Here is a 23196-nt window from a genome sequence, read left to right on the forward strand (position 1 = left end):
TCTACATGTTAAACTCTATATAACTTTGCTGAAATACATAAAACAACACTTGAATAAATGAAGAGACATACCATGCTAGATGGCAATATTGTGAAGAAGTCAGGTCTCCCCAGATTAATCTATATACTCAATAATCCCAATCAAAATTGATCAGGATCTTTCTATGGACTTGATAATTTAATTCTGAAGTTCACTAGAAGAGCAAATATGTGGGAAAATTTTGAAAGCTAATGATAGAGGGCTTTATCCCACTGAAGAGCAAAACATACTGTAAATCTATGGCAATTAAAACTGTGGTACTAGTGTAGAAATGAGTGACTCAATAGAACAGGTGACCTAGAAACAGGCCTATGTATACTAAAAAATCTAAGATATGGTAACAATATGATTCTGGGAAAAATACAGACTATTCTATAAATGGTACTGAGATAATTATCTATCTATATAGGAAGAAAAAAACTTTAGCTCCCTACATCTCATACACAAAAGAAATTTTCGATGCATTAATCTAAGTATTTTTTCTTCAAGTTATAGAAAAGCTGTAATAAACTTTGGGATAATGTAAAATGGAACATGACTTTCTTGGCATAACATAAAAAACAAGAGGGCATAAAGAAATAGATAAGCCATGGCCAGTTAGCTCAGCCAAGAGCATCATCCCAAAACACCAGAGTTTCAAGTTCAATACCTGATCAGGGCACAAATGGGAAGCGACCAACGAATACACAACTAAGTGGAATAACAAATGAATGCTTTTCTCTCTCAATCTCTCTCAAAGCAATCAATAAATAATAAAAGAAAAAGATAAACAGATGTGGCAACATAAAAATTTATTTATTTTAGTTTATTGATTTTAGAGAGAAAGGAAGGAAGAAAGGGACAGGAACACCTATCTGTTCCTATATGTGCCCTGTCTGAGGTAGAACTATATGCGTAGTACTGAGAGATGCTTTTCATTTCTTCACATTTTTCCTAAATCATAATAATTAATAGTAGATTAATCTCTTATCTAAAAATGGTCTAAAGTAACAGACAATGATATTTTGTAAAGAATATTAAAAATAATCTTAACTTATATATGTTCTTTAACTTCATGACAAATGCCATTTCGCTTAATGAATAGTACATTGTTATTTTCATGAAATTTAAAGAAACAAATACACAATCACTTCTAAATATGAAAGAATATTTACTACTACAGATCAAAACCTACCTGTTGGCCCTGGCCGGTTGGCTCAGTGGTAGAGCATTGGCCTGGCATGCAGGAGTCTCTGGTTCGAATCCCGGTCAGGGCACACAGGAGAAGTGCCCATCTACTTCTCAACCCCTCCCCCTCTCCTTCCTCTCTGTCTCTCTCTTCCCCTCTCGCAGCCAAGGCTCCATTGGAGCAAAGTTGGCCTGGGCGCTGAGGATGGCTCTGTGGCCTCTGCCTCAGGTGCTAGAATGGCTCTGATTGCGGCAGAGCGACGCCCCAAGATGGGCAGAGCATGGCCCCCTGGTGGGCATGCCGGGTGGATCCCGGTCAGGCGCATGCAGAGGCTGTCTGACTGTCTCCCCGTTTCCAACTTCAGAAAAATACAAAAACAAAACAAAACAAAAAAAGAAACCCACCTGTTTTCTGTAAATTTTCAGTTGTTCTTCAAAATGGGCACAGAAATAGGCAACAGTTTCCTTTTCACCTACAAAGAAGTGATACCAAGTTTACTTTTCCTTTCCATGTTTACGACAGAAATCAATATCTATTCCATCTTTACTCTTACTTTTAAATAATTTACTGACAGCCCAAATGTAACTAAGATTTTCTAAAATCAATATTTTTAAATGTAATACTAAGGCAAAGATTTCTGATCTTTTTCCCAATTGAAACATAAAGTACAAACTGTGAAATTATAAAAAACATTTATTAGTACAGCTAGCCTACTTGTCAGAAAAGGTTTCATGTGGTTTATTATAAAAGAATAAAAACCCCTCTAAATCAAGTATATTAAAAACTGAAGTTTTACCAAATTCTCAGATATATAGGTTTTGAGAGAAAAATATTCAGTAAACAATTTTAAAAATCAACCTCATTCAGTAAGCAATCCATTAGCTTGACATGACTTAGCTATTCCAGCGCTCAAGTTAAAATACTGAAAGAATTTAAATACTGAATAATTAAAAAATAACAACAACAAACATTTCCAGTGAGGCATGGAGTAAAGGCATCTTATCTTGTATATGCCTATATGCCATCTTAGGGTATTTCCTGGTTCTAAAAATATTGACTTCATTTGACCTTTTCCGAAATTAAACATTCAACAAAATACTCTTCAAAAAAACAATAATTTAAAGTTTAAAATAAGCTGTTTTATTCTATTGTTGGGGAATTATTTATTGTTAAATTACTTGAATTGGCCCTGGCCAGTTGGCTCAGCAGTAGAGTGTTGGCCCAGCGTGTGGAAGTCCCAGGTTCGATTCCTGGTCAGGGCGTACTGAAAGAACTACTTGCTTCTCCATCCTTCCCCCTTCTTTCTCTCTCTCTCTTCCCCTCCCACAGCCATGGCTCCAATGGTTCGAGCAAAGTTGGCCCCAGGGGCTGAGGATGGCTCCATGGCCTTACTTCAGGCCCTAAAATAGCTCAGTTGTTGAGCAACAGAGCAGCAGCCAGACAGGCAGAGCATAACCTGGTATGGAGCTTGCGGGGTGGATCCTGGTTGGGGTGCATGCAGGAATCTGTCTCTGCCTCCCTGACTCTCACTTAATAATTAAAAATTTTTTTAATTACTTAAATTGACAACAATCATTATTCTTATGTTTATATCACTTTCTACTAAATTTCACTGTATGAGTTCTTTTATTTATTTATTTATTTATTTATTTATTTATTTATTTATTTTTGGGTGACTGAGACAGAGTCAGAGAGAGGGACAGATAGACAGAAAGGGAGAGAGATGAGAAGCATCAATTCTTCGTTGTGGCACCTTAGTTGTTCAAGGCACACTGCTTTCTCATATGTGCCTTGACCGGGGGCTACAACAGACTAAGTAACCCCTTGCTCGAGCCAGGGACCTTGGGTCCAAGCTGGTGAGCCTTGCTCAAACCAGATGACCCCGTGCTCAAGCTGGTGACCTCGGGGTCTCGAACCTAGGTCCTCCACGGCCCAGTCCAACACTCTATCCACTGTGCCACCGCCTGGTCAGGCTATTTTATTGTTTTGAATGAAGTATCTGGCAAAACAAATCCAAAGCTATAAAGTATCTAATATATATTTTTTAATACTCTATCTGAAATCATTTGCAAACTAAATAACTGACATGCTTACTCTTGTCTAGCCGGGGTCTTGGGTTATATCGATACCCAACCTGGCTCCAAAAGACCGGCACAGAGCCTCTTGTTTGAATAAATGACAAGGTATGATTATGAACATGAATTAGCTGCTCAGTCTCCACATAATTTGCAACATTTCCATTTTTATCCACTCCTCTTCGTTTATAGCGCATTCCTAAATAAAACAGAAAACAGCAATATTTTTTAAAAATTTAGTCTGACTAGATTATGCTTCTTAACCAAATCTCTCTCTTTCAGAATAGCCTTGGGGATCTCATGTGAAATTGCCAGGCAGAACTGTATCAACTTACCCAGATCATAACGGTATGCATCATTGTTTTATTACAATTTGAAGCTAAGATCGCTCCTGGGCACTGAAAGCGAAGGGTTTTCCCAGAGGCGCTAGCGCACGGGAAGGATTTAGTACTATGAGGCAGCCATCAGGAGGAATATCGCTATTTCAGAAGCTTATCCCAAGGGACCTACTTCTCTCTTTTTATATATACCTCCTTTCTTTGTCCTTCTGTTAACCCCACCCCCCATTTGACTCTCTCCAATAATTGGTCCACAGTCACATCACAGTCACCGAGCGCTTTGAAACCAACTGTTTCCAAATCCATGCTGTCATCAGCATTTCAGCACCCCTGCAGGCTTTTCATTCTCACCCGCATTTGATTTACATGCTCTGACAGCCCTCCATTCACCTGCTCTGTGCCGACTGCGACGGGAAATGAGAGCCACCAGAAATCGTGGGTGAATGTCATCCACACAGGTGGCCTCCTGAGGTGGGGTCTCTGGGCTGCTTTTCTCTTCGTCAGATGATTCACTATAATTAACCACAAGTTCTTCAATCTGCACAAAACCTTGGATAATGGGGATAATCCAGAAGTCCACATCTCGTGTCTGAAGACAATATAGAAACATCATGTTGTTTCTAGGCTGTACTTAAACAAACAGTAGCCAGCACATATTTGTCAGTTTATTAGAAGCAGAAACCTTCTACTCTTTACCCACAGTCTCTGCTTACTGAAGAACACAAAGGAATGGAGGGAGGGAGAACAGGTGGAGAAGAGAGCCTTTCTTTATAAGGCTCATTCAAAAAAGAGTTGCCTGAGAGGGACCACAGCATAGGAGTAGGCCAACAGGGAACAAATTCAAGCCCTAAACCCTTAACTCAACCAGCTGAATCACTGCACCTCACCAATGCCTGGATGTTCTGCTTTGAAAAACAGCACAAACTACTACTCCATAAGGTTACTGTGAAGATTAAATGAGTAAAATATACAGAGTGTTTAGTAAAGTGCCTGCTTATAGTAACTATTTAACAAATATAGGGATTATGAGCACTCCTATTGGTATAGGAAAAATAAAGCTTAAGTATTGATTTTCAATTCCTACTTGTATTAAGCCTTTAATAAAATACAACCAACTCTAATCACTTTATTATGAAACAGAGGTCTATTCCATTTTTCTTTTTAAGAGAGAGGAAAATGAGAAAGAGAAAAAAAGAGAGAGAGAGAAAGGGTGGTAGGGAGGAGCAGAAAGCATCAACTCATAGTAGCTGCTTGTTGTATGTGCCTTGACCGGGCAAACTCAGGGTTTTGAACCGGCGACCTCAGCGTTCCAGGTCGATGCTTTATCCACTGCACCACCACAGGCCAGGCCCTACTGTATTTTCTAGTACAGAAAAATACTTGCTTTGCCAAGCTAAAAGTAGTAAATGAACAACAAAATAAAAATTCCTTTCCATAAATATCTTATTTTTAAGTCATTTAACATAATTAGGAGAGTATTAATTAAATATAGAGATGTCCTCTCTTGTGTCTTCAGACTAAGAATACTGAGATTTCACACTGACTGTATGCAGGAATAATAAATAATGAGCTCTCCAGGGAGTCGTCCTTAGTCCCACTTTCTCTCCTATCTCCATCATTCTATCTAGCCCTGATCTCAGCATCAACTCCACACCCCCTGCTACCACAGATTCCAGGTGCTATCTCACAGTTCTGCTGTATGGAGCTGCAGACAGGGTCCTAGAGCGCTGGCTGAAAACAGTGACGGGTCTACATGCATTCCTTATTCTTATCACCACTCCCATTCTTTGTATTTTTTTACTTCTAACAATAAATGCAAAACTTTTGACAGGAACAGAGAAATGTATGTTGCCAAATGCCACCTTTATTGCAAACCATCAGTTTTAAATGGCAATGCAAAGTGTCTGCAAAAAAAACTCTGCAACATAAAGAACTCAATATGTCAGCAAACAGAGCAAACACTCATTACAGACATCTTTTATGGCTATCCCGTCACAGAGTTGTGGTGGTAACAGTTTCAGCATCATAAAAAGAGGTGAGGCCATTTTTATGCCTTATTCTCAATACAGACATGATAGATACGTAGTGGGTAGGCACTGCTACATGGTCAGAATCATTTATACTAACCCCCACCATGGGAGAGAAATAGAAGAAAAAAGATTTAAAATTTTTGAAAGGTTAAGAAAAAGATAAAGATGATCCTGATCAATTATTTGCCCACGTTGTGTCATAAACAGTAACTGCCACATAGCAGGCCTTACACAAATTCTTGTTGATTAAGTAAATAAATGAATTGTCATTGGACAGTCATAATTCTCCAACAGATGTAACAGAGTAAAGGAAGAAAGTAGTCAACAAGTCAGAAGGAATCTCATCATATTCCCTGCCTTCCCTGATTCAAATACTGGCAATACTGGAATATCCTTGGAGATTGTCTACTCTAATTCCCAGATGAGGAAACAGGAAAGTTAAATGGCCTGGTATCATTCAAGGACAACTGGGCTTCAACCTTCCCAATGGGTAAACAAAATACCTCTTCTATAGGAACTCTGGGGAAATTAGTTCCCCAGGTTTAAATTACTACTATCCCATGGGAACCTGCTAAAAGGACAGGCCTTTAGCTACGCAGCAGAACTGTGAACTCCTTAAAATACCAGATGTCTTGGTTTCCCCATCTGGATGAATGATACCCATGCTGTAGGGGAAAACATTACAGTGATATTTTAAGTTGATTTTAACACTAAAAATATTTGCTTAACTATAATTATCTTAGAATAGTTTAGAAACAACTACTCACACCAATCTCAGTTAGATCTTGTATCATGTATTTATTCCAAAAAAATCGGTCATCAACCTGGAACAGGTAGAGAACAGACAGTTGAGAAACTTGTTTCAGTTTTGCTATAAAGCAGAATGAGTCCATAATTGTTCTGGAGGGTAGAGCCTGCTCTGAACCGCGAGAGGTACCTTCTGCCAGAGGGGCCGGGGGTCCTTCTCTGCAGCGCTTTGCCTTTGCACTGAATTGGTCAGGTCGTAGGACAAGCTGTAGTAAAAGGATTCCGAGTCCATGAACATCTTCAGCAACTCCTCCAGTAATCTTCTCTCCAACTTCTCCTTTTCTTTACTTTCCTTAACCTGTAAAACATGAATCTACTGTCACTGCAGGAATTACATGTGAAGCAGTTTGTGGATAACACACACTTTCCTAGGAAGGAAGTGGGGATACTCAGGGACATGCAGAGACAGTGCTGGAATACAACAAGTGGTTTGAAAATAAGTTTACAGGCAGGAAAATTACCCCTCAATTTAAAACTAATCAAAATGAATTCCATGCCCATATTAATTAAACTCTTACTTTCTTTTTATTAGGAGCAGACACATTGGACTTAATATGCGTAAAGGTCTTCAGTAAAAACTTCGAGTCATCAGGAGATGGTATAATCTTCTCTGGTTTGTTAATTCCAAAATGATGCTTCTTACAGAGCTAAATAATTAGGAAGAGAGAGAGAATCCATTATTACTAATACCCGCGTGTCGAATGTTCAAGGCTGAGCACAGAAGTGGGTGCTACTGCTCAGGCACTGTGGTTAAAAGTAACCCTCAAACAGCAGTCAGTGAACAACACAGTGCCCCAGCTATGACCCAGTGCCTCTCATCTCTCTCCCTTCCTTCTGTCTGTCTCTCTCGGTAAAAAAATAAGCCAAAAAAGAAAAGTAAACCTCGAGGCTTGGAAAAATGACCAAGTAGACAACTCACACTGGGAAACACAGCTGTGCTTTCAATGATTAGAAAGTTGCAGTAAAGCATAAGCAAAGAATACAGGACAGGATATATACTTAGGATTTGAGGGTGGAAAATTCAGGTTAGGATCATAACTATAGTTAATATAACTGAAGAATAAAATGCTCCAGTTAATGCTTTAAAAACTGCTGTCTAAAATTTAAAATATTGCAAAATATACACTTTCTATGTTTCAGGGGCATTATTTTACAGCTATTTGTGCTAAATATTCATTCCTGCTGGTTAATTGAGTGTTCTGGTTCAGAAGATGGCAAAGGTCTGGTCTTCTGGGAGTCTCAAAAGCTGGACATTTCAACCACTCCCCTCCTCCTGCCCTCACACACCAACAAAACCAACAACAACAAAAATACTCTTTGGATCCAGAGATTTAATTTGAAGAAGCCATCAGTAGAGGCTGCAGGAAACGTGCACACCAACTGGCAAAGGTGAGGAAAAGGATGTAGATATGTTAATATCAGAAAGAGCACAGAGGTTCTAAAAACAACTACCTGGTTAGGCCCTGGCCGGTTGGCTCGTGGTGGAGCGTCGGCCTGGCGTGCAGGAGTCCCGGGTTTGATTCCCGGCCAGGGCACACAGGAGAAGTGCCCATCTGCTTCTCCACCCCTCCCCCTGTCCTTCCTCTCTGTCTGTCTCTCTCTTCCCCTCCCGCAGCCAGGGCTCCATTGGAGCAGGGTTTGCCCGGGCGCTGAGGATGGCTCTGTGGCCTCTGCCTCAGGCGCTGGAACAGCTCTGATTGTGGCAGAGCAACGCCCCAAGATGGGCAGAGCATCGCCCCCTGGTGGGCGTGCCGGGTGGATCCCGGCCAGGTGCATGCAGGAGTCTGTCTGACTGCCTCCCCGTTTCTGGCTTCGGAAAAATACAAAAAAAAATAATAAAAATAAAAACAACTACCTGGTTAAAGTCAAGTGTGTTTTACATATAATTTCATGTGGTTCAACAAACAAAGCAAATATTCAGAAAGGTACACAAGAATTCTACTAACTAGATATATGCTAATTCCACTTTTCAACACACTAGTTTTATTCCTACATCAGGTGGTAGATTCCTATTATGAACTAATTGTTATAAATGATTGATAGTGTCTTACTCACAAAATAACTGTTACTAGATACACAGGAATAAAAAAAAAGTGTAATGAGAACAAAAGCTACATAGTTCAAGCTTTGATAATAAATGATAATAATGATTTAAAGGGGGGACCATCCCATAAGTGAAGACTGATAACTGGACCAAGTTTTCGGATATAATGGAATCTTACCTTTATGCATTTTGAAAATTAAAACTATCAAAAACTCTATTCACATGGGTTCACAACATGATAACTTGACAATGTTCCTGCCTACCATTAAAGACAGGGAACTAGAGATGAGGTCTAAAAAGATTTATAGTCCTTCTGCCAACACTGAGCTAACCTAACTTCCCTTCCAATAAGCAAAACTAACTGAGTTGATGGGGAAGGAGAGAAGAACTAAGCAGATGGACACAACTTCAGCAATTCTCTCCTCTCCCCTTTTCTGCTGGTGATTCCCATCAACATGCGAACATACTGGTATCTCTTCCAACACCTTACTTCAAGTCTCTTCCTCTGCCAGCAAGTGTCCTGTTTCTTTGTACTTCTCACTACCTCCAAATGTTCTTCTCCCATTCTCTTCCAGCCCACGCCAATTTGGCTTTGGCCCTATACAACTGCACCTAAGCTGCTGTCTTCGTGGTGACCAGTGACCTCCACTTGGCTAAGCCCAAAGTGAGTTTTTGGTCCTTGTCTTAACCTCTCAGCAGCTCTGACAGCTCATCACTTCCTCACCCTCGCTGATATTCTGTCTTCACTTGGCTTCCACTGGTCACTTTCTTTATCTTTTTTTACTGGTTCATTTCCAACCATTTGGCTTCTTAATGTCTCAACACCCCAGGGTTCAGTCCATAACCCCTTCCTATCTACATTCACTCCCTCAGTGATTTCATCCAGTCTTGGATTCAAATACAATCCATATGCCAACCCCTCCCTCTCAAATGTATTTCCAGCCCAGCTCTCTCCCAAAATTCTAACCTCACAAACCCTGTTTCCACTCGGATTTCCACCAGACATCTCAAACTCAACATGTCCCAAACCAGACCTCCTCTTCCCTCCCCACCTTTATCTCCTACTACTGTCCTCCCCTCGCCACCCTGGCCTCCTGGCTGTTCCTCAGTGTGTCAGAAATGCTTCCACTGCAGGGCCTTTGCTAGCTGTTCTCTCTGCCCAAGTATCTTACCACAATCTCTACACCCCTTACTGTACTCAACTTCTATTTTCCATAGCATTTATTACCTCCCAACATGCAATATAGTTATTATATTGATATTTATTGTCTGATCCCCTACCCCACTATAATTTAAGCTCCATAATTGCAGCAATCTTTGTTCTGTTGACTTTTTTCTTTTCTTTTAGCAAAAGAGAGACAACAGACAGACAGGGGCAGGCAGGAAGGGAGAGAGTTGAGAAGCATCAACTCATAGTTGCAGCACCTTAATTGTTCATTGATTGCTTTCTCATATGTGCCCTGACCAGAGGGCTCCAGCCAGGTTGGTGACCACCTGCTCAAGCCAGCGACCCAGCGCTCAAGTCAGCGATCTCAGAGTTTCAAACCTGGGTTCTTAGCATCACAGGCTGACACTATCCAGTGCGCCATTGTCTGGTCAAGCTGTTCTGTTGACTCTTATCTCTAATGTCTTAGCGGTATCAGGCATAAGAGGTCTCTCTCAGTAAGCATTTGCTAAATGAATAAACGAGTTCTGATGCTACAAACATAAGTGGTAACCTCCAGATTCATCCATGAGGCATATAAGTAGTCCTGGGAAAGCCTCACTCCCCTTCTTCTGTGAACATGCTACCCCTACCTTTCTTGGTAGAGAGTCACTGGGGCAGCAGAGAAGAGGTTAAAAGGATACTCTCCCTATTGCTGCCACTGCTGCTCAAATTCAGCATCTCCAAAACTGAGCAACATCTGCTTCTCAAATCTTGTTCCTTCTCTGGTTGGACCAGTCTCAGGCAACATTACACCACCATCAGAGCACTTAAGCAAGAAAACTAAGAGTCATCTTCCATTATCCTCCTTCCTAAAGTCTCTCCTATCAAACTCAACCACTGTATGCCAATTGCTATTGTACTTATTCAAATTTTTATCTTTTGCCCAGACCAGTGTTTCTCAAAGGAAGTGCTACTGGCTTAACAGACAGAATAATTCTTTATACACAATTATCCCTCTTGGTGCAGATAACCTGACAGTCTTTCCTCCCCCGGGGAGCCCCACTCTAGCACTGGGTTTTAAGTACTAAGCATGGCTTCAGGCCCCCATCTCCTATGACGCCCTTTTAGTTTCCTTTATTGTGTAGGGGTCAAATCTTTCCTTGCCCACTTCCAGATCCAGAGCCCACGAGGCCTACGGCCTCAGTTCAAACTACTGTTCTGTTTATGGTCCGTGAAGCTACTACTTCTCTAGGCCTAGCAATGTCTTCTTTTTCTTTCTTTTTTTTCTTTCTTTCTTTCTTTCTTTCTTTCCTTTTTTTGTGTGTGACAGAGACAGAGAGAGAAACAGATAGGAACAGACAGGAAGGGAGAGAGATGAGAAGCATCAATTCTTCCTTGCGGCACCTTAGTTGTTCATTGATTGCTTTCTCATATGTGCCTTGACCGTGGAACTGCAGGAAACCAAGTGACTCCTTGCTCAAGCCAGCAACCTTGGGCTCACACTAGTGAGCCTTGCTCAAACCAGATAAGCCCGCGCTCAAGCTGGCGACCTCGGGGCCTCGAACCTGGGTCCTCCACGTCCTAGTCTGGCACTCTATCCACTGCGCCACTGCCTGGTCAGGCCAATGTCTTCTTCTTCTTTTTTTAATCTATCCTCTTCCTGGGCTTGAAACAGAACTGATACAGGCCTAATACCCCTTAACTTCCTTCCTTATGAACTCCAAAATCCCAAAAATTCTCAAACCTGAATGTTTATTTATTTACTTTTTATTGATTGATTTCAGCAAGAGAGGAAAGGAGGGAGAGGAATGGTGGAGTAGTGGGGAGAGAAAGGAACATCAATCTGTTCCTATATGTGCCCTGACTGGGGATTGAACCGGCAACTTCTATGCTTCAGGATGAAGCTCTAGCCAACTGAGCTATCCAGCCAGGGTGTGAAAGTTTATTTTTTGTTACAACTCATATATAATATACCAAATACCCTAAACTGATATGAGGCTATTGGTGTCATCACTTACCTCCCCTACTATGAATACTCACATGATTCTTTAATAAGTATTAACGTGTTATATTATAGGGTAATGCCCCAGACTCACAGGGCATATATAAACTACATGGAATAACTTTCTCAATAATCGCGAAAAAAAAACCTGAATTCTGAAACAAATATATCCCCAAAGCTTCCAATAAGCATTGTGATCTGTATAGCAAAGCACAAAGTCATACCATCTTCTCCAGAAGTCTATCTCTATGTTTTAAAACTGATTTTTCTAGCCTGACCAGGTGGTGGAGCAGAGGATAGAGCATCAGACTGGGACATGGAGGACCCAGGTTCAAAATCCAGAAGTTGGCCCTGGCCGGTTGGCTCAGTGGTAGAGCGTCAGCCTGGCATGCAGGAGTCCCAGGTTCGATTCCCGGCCAGGGCACACAGGAGAAGCGCCCATCTGCTTCTCCACCCCTCCCCCTCTCCTTCCTCTCTGTCTCTCTCTTCCCCTCCCGCAGCCGAGGCTCCACTGGAGCAAAGATGGCCCGGGCGCTGGGGATGGCTCCTCGGCCTCTGCCCCAGGCACTCCAGTGGCTCTGGTCGCAACAGAGTGACGCCCCGGAGGGGCAGAGCATCGCCCTCTGGTAGGCAGAGCGTCGCCCCCTGGTGGGCGTGCTGGGTGGATCCCGGTCGGGCGCATGCGGGAGTCTGTCTGACTGTCTCTCCCCGTTTCCAGCTTCAGAAAAATACAGGAAAAAAAAAATCCAAAAGTTGCCAGCTTGAGCGCAGGCTCATCTGGTTTGAGCAAGGCTCACTGTTTCTTTGTACTTCAACCTTGCGTGAGCCCAAGGTTGCTGGCTTGAGCAAAGGGTCACTCTGCTGTAACCCCCAGTCAAGGTACATATGAGAAAGCAATCAATGAATAACTAAGGTGCTGCAATACAAATTGATGCTTCTCATCTCTCTCCCTTTCTGTCTGTCCCTATCTATCCCTCTCTCTCTGACTCTGTCAAAAACAAACAGATTTTTCTAAATAAAAATTTAAAATAACTTCAAACATAAGCATTTTCAATGAATAATTTAGAATATTCTATCCAGTTACCTTTAGAAAAGAAAGTAAAGACCACTATCTCTGTAAAAAAAAGGTTAAATTAAGAGAAGATGACTTTTGGGGATCCTTCCAGACCTAAAATGCTTTGTTTAAACAGAGCTCTTGGGATACAACACGTTGTGTTGACAGTGGGATCACTTTCCCTTTCCAGAGGCCCCGCCAGCTCTGTGCGTGTGCGCTTGGGCCCTTATCACAACTCTGACGCCCAGGATCTCAGAAAGCAAACCACAAGCTCCGCCGCGCTCCCGCAGTTCTTCTCTCACTCCAGCAACTGACATCTCACAACCACGGTTAAGAGCTGATGTGGCTGCTGCTGTTTCAGACAATAAAAATAAATGATTTTACTTTAAAAGTTGGTTTCTATCTATGTCCATCTGGAGCTAAAATTTTAAACAGATGTCTAATGGGAAACTAACTATGGAAAATGATGCAGTTATCTATGAAAGCAATGCGATACTGCAAATACGATATGCAGACGTGGAACATAAGCCTATCAAGCTTTCAAGGATGTTTTATTTTTTCCAAAAGGAAGAACATCTATGTCCTCATTTATCTGAACCTCACAGATTCTTCATGCCCTTCTATAGATCATCTTCTTCTTGGTTTTTTAAACAGCACACTGCTTTGAAAAACAGTCTGGCAGTTCCTCAAAAGGTTAAACATAGAGTTATTATGACCCCGTAATTCCATCGCTAGGTATATAACCAAGAGAAAAGAAGAGAAATGCCCACCAACAAGTAGTACACTGATGTTCACAGCAGATCCCCACCCCCCAGCACCACCTCAACCAAAACAGCTCTGCTCTCATGTGTCTCATATACTGCATTTCACAGATTTTAAAACAAAGGCTCCACTACTAAAATGAAGCTTGAAAACCATGCAATTAACTTACTTTAAAGATATTATCCATCTCTAAAATTGTATGATTCTGGTCTATTAACCAAATCCTCATAATTGCAATTATATTTAGATCAAATTTCCATAAAATTTCCTGAGACGGCAGCTTACCTCTAACTCAAGATCCTGAGGTTCCATTTCAGAAAGTGACAGCACAGCAATTTTGGTGATTTTACAGACCTCATGGTCTCCTGGAAGTCTGCCCACCAGTGCTTTCTGCCGAATTAAAATAAGCCACCATGGAAAATCTGAAAGAGAAAAGTCATATTACTGTCTAGTATCTATAAAGTGTTACTGTCCTAGGAAGCTGAAGGCGAATAATCCAACCACAACAACAAAAAAAATGTACAATAGGTATAACCCTTTTAAGTAAAGCACACAACAAAATATAAAAATGAACCTTAAATATGTGAAAAGATGTTCAAACTCACTCATAATCAGGTTGAAAAAAATAAAAAAGTATGACAGCATATTTGCTGGCAAGGCTGTGGGGAACAGGCACTCATACAGTGCTAGTGGGGACTACACACAGATACAACTCTTCTGGAGAGAAATTTAGTGCTACCTAACAATAAAACATACGCACTTAACTTTTAACCTCGCAATCCCACACCTGTGAATTTACCCTGAAGATACACAAGAACACACAAGTATATAACCAGTCTATAACTTCAAAATACCAGAAACCACTTGAATGTCCAGACACTGGAGAAGAGCTGAATAAACTAAGGCACATATACTCAGTGGAGTACGAGGCAGCGTGAAAAAGAATTAGAAGCATTCTATGACTGATAAGGATATACATATGACTGCCAGGATATATTAAGTGAATAAACTGGATATATTATTAAATCAAAGTTCAAAAGACTATCTAGAGTGTGCCACCCTTTATATAAGAAAGAAAATAAAATATTTATATATCTGCTCATTTTTACCAAAAAAACAAGAGGTAAGCTAAATTAGAAATTAATGAAATTGGACAGCTACAAGGCATAGGGAGACAGGACGGAAGAGGAGGGAGACGGGAATGATGAAATGGATGGGAAATAACAGCCCTCTGAGTATACCCTTTTGTTAGAACCATGGTAATGTTTCATGCCTCCTCAAAAACAAATTGTTCAAATAAACCAGAATGTGGGGGTAACCCAAACAAAATGCAAATAGTACCCCAACTTAGCTACAAATGGAAAATGAAACCACATTGTAGGAAATAGGGAGGAAAAAAATGAATCTAAATAACTTTGGAAAAGAGTAATTTATAGAGATAAAGACAAAAACAACTGAACCATAATACTGCATTCTGGTCAGTGAATTTTTTTTTTTAGAAGGTAGGGATTAGCAATTCCAAATACATTATGTGTACACTAGGACTAAGCAAAGTTATACATGTATTGAGGAAAAAGAGGAAGAAGATAGCAAAACAAATCTTTTTTTTTTTTTTTTTTTTTTCATTTTTCTGAAGCTGGAAACGGGGAGAGACAGTCAGACAGACTCCCGCATGCGCCGGACCGGGATCCACCCAGCACGCCCACCATGGGGCGACGCTCTGCCCACCAGGGGGCGATGCTCAGCCCATCCTGGGCGTCGCCATGTTGCGACCAGAGCCACTCTAGCGCCTGGGGCAGAGGCCACAGAGCCATCCCCAGCGCCCGGGCCATCTTTGCTCCAATGGAGCCTTGGCTGCGGGAGGGGAAGAGAGAGACAGAGAGGAAAGTGCGGCGGAGGGGTGGAGAAGCAAATGGGCGCTTCTCCTGTGTGCCCTGGCTGGGAATCGAACCCGGGTCCTCCGCACGCTAGGCCGACGCTCTACCGCTGAGCCAACCAGCCAGGGCCAAAACAAATCTTTAATAAGTACAAGAGAAAGAAAAAATACCCAGAGGTTCAACAGTTATTTTTCCAATCCAAGTTTTTATTTTTCACAAGAGATTTTTAATAAAATGAGAACTATTCTATGCAAGACCAAACTCAAAAGCAATTTTTCAATTTATGAGGTTACACCCTTAAGAAAAATACTGTACTACCTAATTAGCACCAAAAATAATTAAAATAGTGTTTCAGGAATTTCTCATTTTAGAAAAATAACATGACATGTATTTTAAATATGAAAAAAAAATTTAAAGAGATACAAAGTATTCAAATTTCCTCCACTTTTTCCTCCAAATACTATTTTAGGAATAGTATTTTGAAGATGTGCTTTAGGCATTTCATAAATGCAAGAGTTTGGAAGTGTTTCATAATTCTTTATACAGTAGGGTGGAAATTTACTCCAAAGTTTCATGGCTTTTCCAGGCCATTTCATTATTCATTATCATTAAACATTAACCGAGGACCTACCAAGTGCTGGGAAGGCATGAATCAAGGTTACCAAACACCTAACACACAATAAACAAAGCACATAAAAGATAACATACTGTTGAATGTCAATACATTTTGTTGAATGTAAAGAAAGCCTTACCACAGATTTCTTTTTTAAAATTTTTATTTTTGTTTGTTGATTTGAGAGAGAGAGGAAGAGAGAGAGAGAGAGAGAGAGAGAGAGAGAGACATCAACTTGTTGTTCCACTTATCCATGCATTCACTGATCAATTCCTGCATGTGCCCTGATCAGGGCCCAAACCACAAGCTTGCTGCATTGGGACACAGCCCCAACCAACTGAGCTACCCAGCCGGGCACTACCACAGGTTTCTTAACCTCACAGAAGTAATTTCTATTTCACACTGAACAATTTAGAGTGTTGGCAACTGAACAAACAAGCCAGCATTAGGAACCCCTCTTCCAAGTTCATGTCTTCTTGCTGCTGACTTTGAATTCATTTTTTTTAATTGGTATTTATTGATTCATTTTAGAGGAGTGGAAAGGAGGGGGGAATATCAATCGCTGTTCTACCCATCCACGCAATCGTCGGTTGACTCTTGCATGTGCTCCGACTGACTAGGAAGTGATGACAGGTATTTTGAAAAGTATAACCAACTAAAACAATAGTCCTGGAAAAGATTCAATTGCTTGCCCTATAAATATCAATAACTGACTCATTTTCAAGGAGATAAGCAATTGTGGGATAAAGATTCTTTAAAAAATAATAATAATAAATATTTTCATCTAATTTTAGAAAAAAAAAGTGTTTTTTCTCTCTATTCATGACCTTACCCCTAGGAAGTATTGAAGCTACATATTTCTTTCTTTTCTTTTTTTTTTTTTTTTTTTACAGGGACAGAGAGAGAGTCAGAGAGAGGGATAGACAGGGACAGACAGACAGAAACAGAGAGATGAGAAGCATCAATCATCAGTTTTTCGTTGCAACACCTTAGTTGTTCACTGATTGTTTTCTCATATGTGCCTTGACCGTGGGCCTTCAGCAGACCGAGGAACCCCTTGCTCGAGCCAGCGACCTTGGGTCCAAGCTGGTGAGCTTTGCTCAAATCAGATGAGCCCACGCTCAAGCTGGCGACCTCGGGGTCTCTAACCTGGGTCCTCTGCATCCCTGTCCAATGCTCTATCCACTGCGCCACCACCTGGTCAGGCTGAAGCTACATATTTCTTGACATAGCTATTCATCCTACTGACATACAGAAAAGATGTTAATTATATAGAGAATATATGAATACATTCCATTTGTTTAAAAATGTGAACATTACAGATAAAACTAAAGTTCCCTTTGAACATTATTTCCTACTCCACGGAAACTCTTTATATATAATCCAACCACACTTTGTGGTTTTCTCCTGTAAGGAGACTAACAAAGATGAAAAGCAATTGGTTCCCATTCTTGGCGTCCATTCATTTTTTTAATTCATTTTAGAGAGGCAAAGGGGGTAAGAGAGTGGGGCAGGGAAGAAAGAGGGGCGGGGGGGAGAAAAGAGAAGGACATGGGGAGGAGCAGGAAACATCAACTCCCATATGTGTCTTGACCAGGCAAGCTCAAGGTTTTGAACTGGCAACCTCAGCGTTCTAGGTCAATGCTTTCTCTACTGTGCACCACAGGTCAGACTTGGCATATATTCATTTAATCTTACTTGAGAGCTTCAAAACACATTAAAAATTTTTTTAAATTTCTTTATGGTAGCAAGAGAGGAAAGAGAGAGAAGAAAGAGGAGAGGGAAAGAAAGACAGACGGACACAAACATCAACCTGTGCCCTGACTGAGGATTGAACCCACAACCTTTGCATATCGGGATGATGCTCTAACTAACTTAGCTATCTGAACATGGCAAAAACAAAATCTTTTTAAAATACAATTTAATTTTACTTTTCATATGGAACATTCAAATATACATCGATTTACTTGGAACTTTTTCTTTGAGAATGAGCCACTTGATGGGTATTCAGTGTTATCTAGTCTTTTTTTTAAATGCAACACAGCTTTATTCAGTCTTTCCAAAGCATTCAACTTAGCTTTCACTGAAACAAGAAGTCTTCCTTTCTGCACTTGTAGTTGATGGGCTGAATTATATTGAATTCATTTTGTAATTACAATAGTGCGTAGACAGGTTTGGGAATAAACACAATCCAACCCCCAATCCACAACCCACTGGAAGAGAGAAGGCGTCCTATGCAGTCCCCACCAGCGGCCAGCCCTCACAGCACATCGCCTCCACCAGTAGGCTCTGCAGAGGAAGTGGGCATGTTGGTTAATCTGGGAACCAGGTTGTGAGATTCAGTTAAAAGAGCTCCTACTGACAGAAATATGCATGCAGCACATATCCTTATGTGCCAGACACTTGAAGGGAATGACATGTTTGTGTGGAAATGATTCTTACTTCTGGTTTTTCTTTTCCAAAGACTGGTTCTAATTTGAACTCGTTCAGCATACTTTTCTTTTTAAGACTTCTTATTTTTAAGGAGAGAAAAAAAAAAAGACTGATTTTGCAGCATAAAACCATAACTGTCTTTACTGCTCTTTTGGACACTTTGCAGTTTCTCCGTGTCTCTCTATAAGCATTCATGTTCTGACTAAAAGTAAAACTAAAAAGAGAAGGTTGCCCTGGCTGGTTGGCTCAGCGGTAGAGCGTCGGCCTAGCGTGCGGAGGACTCGGGTTCGATTCCCGGCCAGGGCACACGGGAGAAGCGCCCATTTGCTTCTCCACCCCTCCGCCGCACCTTCCTCTCTGTCTCTCTCTTCCCCTCCCGCAGCCAAGGCTCCATTGGAGCAAAGATGGCCCGGGCGCTGGGGATGGCTCCTTGGCCTCTGCCCCAGGCGCTAGAGTGGCTCTGGTCGCAACATGGCGACGCCCAGGATGGGCAGAGCATCGCCCCATGGTGGGCAGAGCATCGCCCCTGGTGGGCGTGCCGGGTGGATCCCGGTCGGGCGCATGCGGGAGTCTGTCTGACTGTCTCTCCCCGTTTCCAGCTTCAGAAAATAGCAAAAAAAAAATAAAAAATAAAAAAATAAAAAATAAAAAGAGAAGGTGGATCTGCTAATGACGCTTATAAGTTTACCTCCTTCAGCTTGCCCCAATTCGAGACCATATGCCGATGACAAAGCACCCCCTTGAACTCTCCTCGGTCCACTCCTGGAGCCCCGTGGAGGAGAAGCTGGCAGTGGTGGAGTGGAGCACAGCTGCTGCTCTAACACTCAAAGTCGACTGTGAATGGAGGAGCCAGCACAGAATTTATAATTACATCCACACACCAATAAATACTAACCTAGGGGGGTGATTTACTCCCAAGTCATTTGTAACATAATATTCAAATGTAAATATTTAAATTCTTGAAGGGCTTCTACAGATTGCTGCCTCAAAAGAGCCACAGCGGTGCCTGCACTTGCACCAGCTACGTCAGAAGATGAAGATATGTTGGTAAAGGAAAAAGAATCAGGGGGAAATAAAAGAATCAGGAAAAAGGATTGTAGTCGGTTCACCTTCCCTTTCTTCTGTGTCAAGCTGACAATAAGAATACTTAACGTTTCTAAGAGAATCTAATAATTGGGATATCTCAAGATAAATTATATTCCAATTTAAAGGATTGTGGTTTTTTCTTACAAATCTTCAGTACAAATTTAAATTCAGTTCAATGTGTGCATAAAACCTATTTCATTATTAATTATTAATGTTTCAATTTTCCAAACATAGTAGCTACTCAACATTTCTTGACTGGATGCTCTGTAGCCTACTAGAGTTTCCTAAGTCTGGGTTTATAGAAAACTGACAATGACTCATAAGGGCAGCATCTAGGGCAAGGGATACTTTTAATAGCCTCCATTTCAAATTACCAAATAGTGGTGTAAGAAGTATATTCAGTTTAGCCTATGACACTTAGGATGAATTTAAATCTCTAATAATGACCTGCCACAAAATTAAATAACCTTACACTCCATAAAAATATAGTCTTTTATATCTATAGTAGTCTTAGAAAACTAGGAAGTCAAAGTGTTGCTGGACAAAATGAATTTATAAAAGTACATTTTCTAGATAACTATAGCTTATCTTTTTAAAATGCTAAGATGTTTTCTTATAAATTCATTGACAACTTTAATATATTACATTCTTCCCTACTTATAAAGTATAATTAAATATGTTAAGTATACGAAGTATATTTGGGATTTTTATTCAGGTTGCAGATTTGTAATCATGAAGATAAATTATTGCTTTGAGAAGTGATACAGTGTGCTTCAAGGCTGAAGGCAACTGGCCCCTCCATAAGGTGATCCAAGCCCACTGTAAACAAACTGATAATCAAGTCAATTAAATAAACAACCTTCATTTTCTGCTCTGAGTGGCTGACACTGGCCATCTCTACGTGAGAACTTCCTATATTTATCAAGAAACTGCTTTCATAAACACAATTAGACCTGGTAATAATTTGATTGTAATCACATCAAAATGTTCAATAAGATAAAAGTTTTTTAAAATATAGAAAGAAATATAGAAAGCACTTTTACAGATGACCAGTACATACCCTCTTACCATGACAACCCTCTTCCTTTTCTGAAGCTAAAAACGTTAAATATCACTGCCATAGGAATCCCTGAGAAAACAACTGGAGCTTAAGAATAAATGGGTTTATAAGTAGAGAATAGAATCATAGTGGGATAGCAGCAGAAGAGTTGAGCTCAAGCTGGCTTGCCTCTAAAGTAACTCTCTGCCTGAAAACATAAAATCTGCCAGTTAAAGATTTGCTCAGACATAAGAAGCATGCTTGTCTGATGACCCTTGGGAGAGCTCAGAATTGTGCATCACATTCATGTGTCTAGTTCAAGCATTGCTCCTACCAAGGAGGTGGAACCATCTGCACCAAGGAGCTCAGATTAGGGACATAAAATGACAGAAAATTTTGAAGCAGAAAGTGATGGCACAGGTTGAGAAGAGCAAAGAAAAGAGGGAAGGGCCGTTTAGAATGTAGGCACTGGGAAGAGAGTGAAAGGAAGAGGAGGGAAGCAAAACGTGATGAGAAGATGCCAGAGAAAGGAGCCTCCCACACCACTCGGCTGCTGCTCCCAAGACCAAAAGCCATTCATGTAGTAGATCAGCTAAACTACCGTTAAACGATCTTTTTAAGGGTTAACCATGAACCTAGTCACCAATGAAAACCTTACCTCCAAAAAAAACCCAAAAAACCAATTCTGGGATTCTCATGGATGACAAAATGACTATATCTGAATTACATTTTAAATCACTCCTATTTTGGTAGACATGTTATATCACGAATAATTCTATTTCTTTAGAATACTTCCTTCAAAGTAACTTTAGTACATAAAAAAAAAATCGCCTATCAGTTAACAAATGTATTTAATTTTTTTTAACTAAGATAAAATCAGAAATAATGACAACAGGCTACTACAACAAAGTCTATACTCTGACTTAAAGGTTTTGTGTGTGTGTGTTTTTAAATTTTATTTTATTTTACTTTATTGGGTGTACATAGATTCTAGTGTCTATATACCTCCCCTCCCCCGTGTTCCCCACCACATCCCCCTTGCCCTCCTCCCAGCAACGCCCTCCCCCGGTTTTGCTTTTCTGCTCTCATCCCACCCTATCATCCCCTTTCCCTCTGTCCGCTTTCCCTCTGGTCAGGCCTGACTTAAAGGTGTGTTTTTTTACAGAGACAGAGAGAGTGTCAAAGAGAGGGACAGACAGACAGGAACAGAGAGAGATATGAGAAGCATCAATCATCAGTTTTTCCTGCAGTTCCTTAGTTGTTCATTGATCGCCCTCTCATCTGTGCCTTGACCATGGGGCTTCAGCACACCAAGTAACCCCTTGCTTGATCCAGCGACCTTGGGTCCAAGCTGGTGAGCTTTGCTCAAACCAGATGAGCCCGCACTCAAGCTGGCGACCTCGGGGTCTCAAACCTAGGTCCTCCACATCCCAATCCGATGCTCTATCCACTGCGCCACGGCCTGGTCAGGCTGACTTAAAGGTTTTTAATGGCTTCATATACCTTATATCATAATGGCATCACATACCATAAAATTCACCCATTGGAAATATATCACCCATTGGAAATATACAACTCAATGATTTCAGTCAGTTTAGAGAGTTGTGCAACCATCACCACAATCCTTACGTTTTTAATAACGTGAGTTGTCAGTAGACAATAAAACAATCTATCGCTCCCACAATCAAAATGTACACAATGACTTTTATGGATTCTTGCTGTATTGGCCAAGAGTTTGCTTAAAGGCTTTAATCACTGTAAAAAAAAAAATAGAAGACTGGATAAAGAAGATGTGGCACATATACACTATGGTATACTACTCAGCCATAAGAAATGATGACATCGGATCATTTACAACAAAATGGTGGGATCTTGATAACATTATATGGAGTGAAATAAGTAAATCAGAAAAAAACAAGAACTGCATGATTCCATACATTGGTGGAACATAAAAACGAGACTAAGAGACATGGACAAGAGTGGGGGGGGGGGGAAGAGGGGGAGGGGGAGAGGGGGGGAGGCACAAAGAAAACTAGACAGAAGGTGAGGGAGGACAATCTGACTTTGGGTGATGGGTATGCAACATAATTGAATGACAAGATAACCTGGACATGTTTTCTTTGAATATACGTACCCTGATTTATTGATGTCACCCCATTAAAATTAATAAAAATTTATAAAAAAAAATACACAATGAAACTCATATTTAAATAGAAGCAATATCTAAAGGCATGTCCCAAGAATCAGGTCTCCAGCAGAGGCTGAGAGTTCCAGGGACCCTGCCAGGCTCCTCTTCCCTTTTCTCCAGTGCCCTTGAGGGGTGAGGTTTTCTAATGGCTTTTTAGGGATATATAAAGCAATATTAGCGACACTCCATTCATTCATTCATCATTAAAATATAAAACCCTCTGCATAATACATTTTACCATTTTAACAATTGAGACATCTTCACCATCTCAAAAGTGGAGAAACAGCAGATGGTGAGTACTATTTTAATGAATGAGAGCTATCTTGAGTAAATTGTGTGTGTGGCTGTTCAATACTATGTATAGTAATTCCCTTAATTACTAAGTCACGAGCTTCTATTGCCGAATTAATCAAGATTCTTGACAATTCTCTCTTCAAACTATTTCTGAATATATCATGGAATATATACTTATCTTTTAAAAAAGATTTTATGTA

The 23196-nt window shown here is 40.7% G+C and overlaps 1 protein-coding gene across 2 annotated transcripts in view; it reads right to left on the reverse strand.

The window, feature by feature from the left end:
- The window catches only part of INPP5F (inositol polyphosphate-5-phosphatase F), an 82714-nt gene that overhangs the window by 29454 nt on the left and 30064 nt on the right, over positions 1-23196 (reverse strand). For both annotated transcript variants that reach the window (XM_066354753.1, XM_066354752.1), the window contains exons 3-9: positions 13752-13888; positions 6976-7104; positions 6588-6755; positions 6418-6474; positions 4011-4209; positions 3302-3481; positions 1612-1679 (exon numbers count right to left, since the gene is read on the reverse strand). In XM_066354753.1, coding sequence (XP_066210850.1) covers positions 1612-1679; positions 3302-3481; positions 4011-4209; positions 6418-6474; positions 6588-6755; positions 6976-7104; positions 13752-13888 — 938 coding nt within the window. The remainder of the gene's footprint in view (positions 1-1611; positions 1680-3301; positions 3482-4010; positions 4210-6417; positions 6475-6587; positions 6756-6975; positions 7105-13751; positions 13889-23196) is intronic.

Source organism: Saccopteryx leptura, chromosome 13, assembly GCF_036850995.1.
Source record: "Saccopteryx leptura isolate mSacLep1 chromosome 13, mSacLep1_pri_phased_curated, whole genome shotgun sequence".
NCBI lineage: Eukaryota > Metazoa > Chordata > Mammalia > Chiroptera > Emballonuridae > Saccopteryx > Saccopteryx leptura.